A 4,317-nucleotide genomic window follows, 5' to 3' on the forward strand; every position below is an offset into this window, starting at 1 on the left:
TCCACCTCGTGCTAAACGATCGCACGCTATTTCCTACACGATCGGATAGCTTGTCTAAACTATCATATAGTGTGTCGATTTTACTAAACGATCATGTACTTTTTTTTTCTAAACGATCGTTCAATAAATTCTACATGATCGTGTAGCTCCTCCTAAACGATAAGCATTTCTGTTATGCGATAGCGAATTTTTCCCTCTCACTTGCTTATTGCCTACACGATTTGTGTTTCCTCCTTCCTCTACCAAATTCACCAAAGCCCACCCTTTGGGTTTTCACTCCGAGAATACTCGGGGATCTTTAGTGGTGGTGTCATCCCCGTTGCGATCGTTAGTTCACGGTTGTTCATGCTGCTGCAGTCGACACTTCTGTCAGGCGTTGGTAGATCACTTGGAGGGTTCCGCTGCGTTGGAGTTCCAAAGATTGAAGATTTTCTTCAACTGGTATAGAACTATGTCCCTTTGTTAATATCTTGTTCTTAACATGCCATTAATTAGAGTTTATTTGCATAATTGTATGTGTTGAATGTATAATGTTGTATTTCGATTACGGTGAGATCGGAGCGATCCGAACACGCTCATGAAACTCTTAAATATGAGATCCTTCACCCTTGTTCATGACCATTCCCTTTGTTCCCATTATTCTGATAAAGAGGTCGATTTTTGGTAAAGTTTTGTTGCTGTCTATTTCCTCCATTTTTGAATCCACTACTTGTGGTAAAATTTCCAGATGTGGAGTTTACAAGAGAAGTTGTTTTGTGAGTGTTCTATACATCAAGACGTTTTTCAAAGCTTAATAGCTTAACTGTAGGTCAGACCATTTGATATTTATCTTTCCCTAGATCGGTGCTACCACCGGATTGTATTCTTCATTGAGTCCGATCAAGACTTGAGAGACCAGAGAACGAGTTGGAACAGGCTTCTGGCCAATTCTAAGTTATCTGCGTGAAAAGACATAAAGCAAAGATAGTCAATCACTCTCATAGATCCTTTGTTGGTAGATTGAAATACCTGACAAATGTAGTCTTCTTCAGCTCAAGATTGGAGCCCAAACAACTCCTGAATGGCATCCCAAAGACTCTTCGCATTCTTATGACCCATGACTTGTGTTGCAACCTCAGCTGTCATGGAGTTATGCAACCATCCCAAAAGAAGTTGATCATTAGTAAACCAAGAATCATACTGAGCATTTATTGTAACGGGTGAACTCGTGGTGGAGCTCGAAGCCTCTAAAGTAGTGGTTTCAAAAGCAGCAACTTGTTGTGTTGCACCTTGCATAGAGGTTTGCGTTTCTAGGCTGATCAGTTGGACGAATTTGGGTGACAAGCCTTTTCTCTAGTCAAAGTGCCCCCCTAAGTGATAGCTCCTTATGATGGGGAAAGCCAAGTTTTTCCATAACAAAAAGTTGTTTCTATCTAACTTAATGATTGTAATCTAGTTCAAGAGTTAATCAACGAATGGCTATAGAAGGTGAGGTTGTTGAATTAACCATTCACATTTGTAGCAAAGGAGGCACTGGCCATAACTCTGGTACTAATAAAAAGGTAGTAAAAGATATATCGATATGTTTAAAAAAACCAAGAAAAGGAAGATAAAAGTTGTCGTCTCAACAAAAGAGGAATTTGTGATAATTTTCTCTCAGTATCATTACCGTAGCAATAGTGTACTATTTCTACAAGAATTTTTAAAAGAACAAAATAAATAAAAAATAAATAAAAAAAACTTGGGTGCTCTTTTGGTGGCACCTATCTTGATCTATCTCAAGAGATTACCCAATAAAATTATGACACATGATAAATAATCTTTTTTATTTTATTTAATATTTTTTCTTTGGGTATAAAAAAGGGTTGCACATGATTAGGTACAACCTAATTATTACCCAAATAATAATGCTATATACACATGGCATTAAATGAATGATTTGGACAAAAAGCAAATTACACAATTTAACCATTTTGACCATTGCCGAAGGATCTGACTTGGTTTACATCCTTTACAATTATGTCATTCTACTTTCTAATTTCTTTAGTACGTTGTTTGTTTTCTTTCAATAATAAATACAAAAACACAAAAACATCCATCCGAACTTCATGCAGCGGATCTCTCCTTTAAAAAAAAAGAAAAAAAATGTTGAATTTCAGCCTCAACTATTTCTAAGAGTTACGTGGCATTAAAAAAGAGTGAAATCCATCAGCCAAGCACATATTTATAATATAATACTAAATCAAAATTCAAAGTAACAATCGAGTGAAAGAGAGCAATATCAGAATCGATATGGAATCAGAGCTCGGAGCAGGATCAACAATGGCGGTGATGGTACTCTCTCCGACTGCGCTTCTTCTCTTCTTAATTTCTCTTCATCTGTTTGAATCATTGTTATGGAAACCGGAAAGACTAAGATCGAAGCTCCGTAAACAAGGAATCGACGGTCCCTCACCTTCTTCTTCTCTCTTCGGAAACCTCTCTGAAATCAAGAACATCCGAGCCCTGACTTCACAGACGAAGAACACAGAAGACGATTCGATAACACATAATTGGACTTCGAATCTCTTCCCGCATTTGGAGCTGTGGCGGAATCGATACGGTAATCGATTTTGAAATTCCTTTCGACCCTTCATTCAGATTTTGATTGATTGATTGATTGATTGTTTGGGGATTTTAGGGCGGAACTTTGTGTATTCAAGCGGGACGATTCAGATATTGTGCATAACGGAAATGGAGACGGTGAAGGAAATGAGTCTGTCAACGTCTTTGAGTTTGGGGAAGCCTGATCACTTGTCGAAGGATCGTGGGCCGTTATTGGGCCTGGGGATTTTGGCTTCAAGTGGCCCAATTTGGGTTCACCAAAGGAAGATCATTGCTCCTCAACTATATCTTGATAAAGTTAAGGTAATATATCAATTCTTGTAAATTTTCCAATAGCTTGATTTGAACTTGGTATGACTTGGACAAGTTTTAGGAGCATTTTTCGGAATGGTTTTGAAATAGTTAAAATCACTATTATCTTGGTCAAAATTACTCTCAAACATGTTTTTGATAATTTAAAATTAGTTTCATATGTTTCAAAATCGAAACGATTTGAATGGTTAAAAGCGCATTTGGGAGTGAATTTTGAGATCGTTAGAATCACCTTTATCATGTTCAATATCAATTTAATGTTTGATTTTATACTTTTTAAACACAGTTTTCATGAAAATAGAATTTTAATTAGTAAAAGCCCTTGTTTCAAAATGATTTTGAAGTCATAAAGATGATTTTATCCATTTTAAAGTCACTCTTAAGTATGCTTATATCCAAACAACTTTGCCCATAATTTGTCTTTGGGTTTTAAGCTTAGTTTCAAAATCAGCTAACATTAGAATTCACTCAATATTGAATGTCCATGATAATAAGGAACAAGATTGAAATCCAATGTGATAAAATGATTATAATTCAATTAACATGTAGAATGTATTAGTGATCAAGAGTTCCATGGTTCAAATCTCTCAGTCTTACTAGATGTGGAGTAGCATTTTTCATATCGTTCATGTGCCTTGTAATAATTTATGTTTGGTATTCATGTAAGTCCGCATCTTACTTGTCACTTTGTCTATAAATATTGGCATTTGTGGATCTCAAAATAATGCACATTGGTGAGAAATCCATTTCAAAATTCCATTAATTTTCAATTATCCAATTTTTTTAATTTTAGTTATTCTATGATTTTAGTTATTTTATTTTATATTTTATTTATTTATTATTATTATATAAATATAATTATATTATATTTTCTCCATATTCTATTTTCATATTTAATACACATTAAATTTCTAATATAAATATAATATTTTGTAATAGTGTTCATGACAGGCCTTACAAAATTAGAATTCGTAGCCCTTGACATTAATGACAATAATTATTTGTCATGGGTGCTAGATGCTGAAATTCACCTAAATTTTATGAACTTGGGAGAAACAATTAAAGAAGGAAATACGGCATTCAGTCACGACAAAGCAAAAACCATGATTTTCCTTTGTCATCATCTCCATAAGGGATTAAAAATGGAATATAATATAATAAAAGATCCTTGTATCTTGTGAAATTTTTTGAAAGAAAGGTATTATCATCAAAAGATAGTTATTCTTCCTAAAACCCGTTATGAGTAGATGCATTTGAAACTACAAGATTTTAAATCAATAAGTGATTACAATTCCGCATGATTTAAAATCAGTTCAAATTGTTGTTATGCGGACAAAAAATTACTAATATTGATATGTTAGAGAAGACATTTTCTACATTTCATGTCTCGAATATGCTCCTGCAGTAGCAATATTGAGAGAA

General features: G+C 34.4%; 1 protein-coding gene across 1 annotated transcript; it reads left to right on the forward strand.

The window, feature by feature from the left end:
* Nucleotides 1-2,062: 2,062 nt before the first annotated feature.
* Nucleotides 2,063-3,629, forward strand: LOC120067897 (cytochrome P450 714C2-like). The gene is made up of 2 exons (XM_039019520.1): nucleotides 2,063-2,581; nucleotides 2,660-3,629. The coding sequence occupies exons 1-2, from the start codon at nucleotides 2,272-2,274 to the stop codon at nucleotides 2,905-2,907; spliced, it is 558 nt and encodes a 185-aa protein (XP_038875448.1). The 5' UTR covers nucleotides 2,063-2,271; the 3' UTR covers nucleotides 2,908-3,629.
* The last annotated feature ends 688 nt before the right edge of the window (nucleotides 3,630-4,317 follow it).

Source organism: Benincasa hispida, chromosome 12 (assembly GCF_009727055.1).
Source record: "Benincasa hispida cultivar B227 chromosome 12, ASM972705v1, whole genome shotgun sequence".
Lineage (NCBI taxonomy): Eukaryota > Viridiplantae > Streptophyta > Magnoliopsida > Cucurbitales > Cucurbitaceae > Benincasa > Benincasa hispida.

Coding starts and splice junctions, on each gene's coding strand:
- LOC120067897 (XM_039019520.1), top strand. CDS start 2,272: ATGGAATCAGAGCTCGGAGCAGGATCAACAATGGCGGTGATGGTACTC. Junction 2,582..2,659: donor GCTGTGGCGGAATCGATACG/GTAATCGATTTT, acceptor TGGGGATTTTAG/GGCGGAACTTTGTGTATTCA.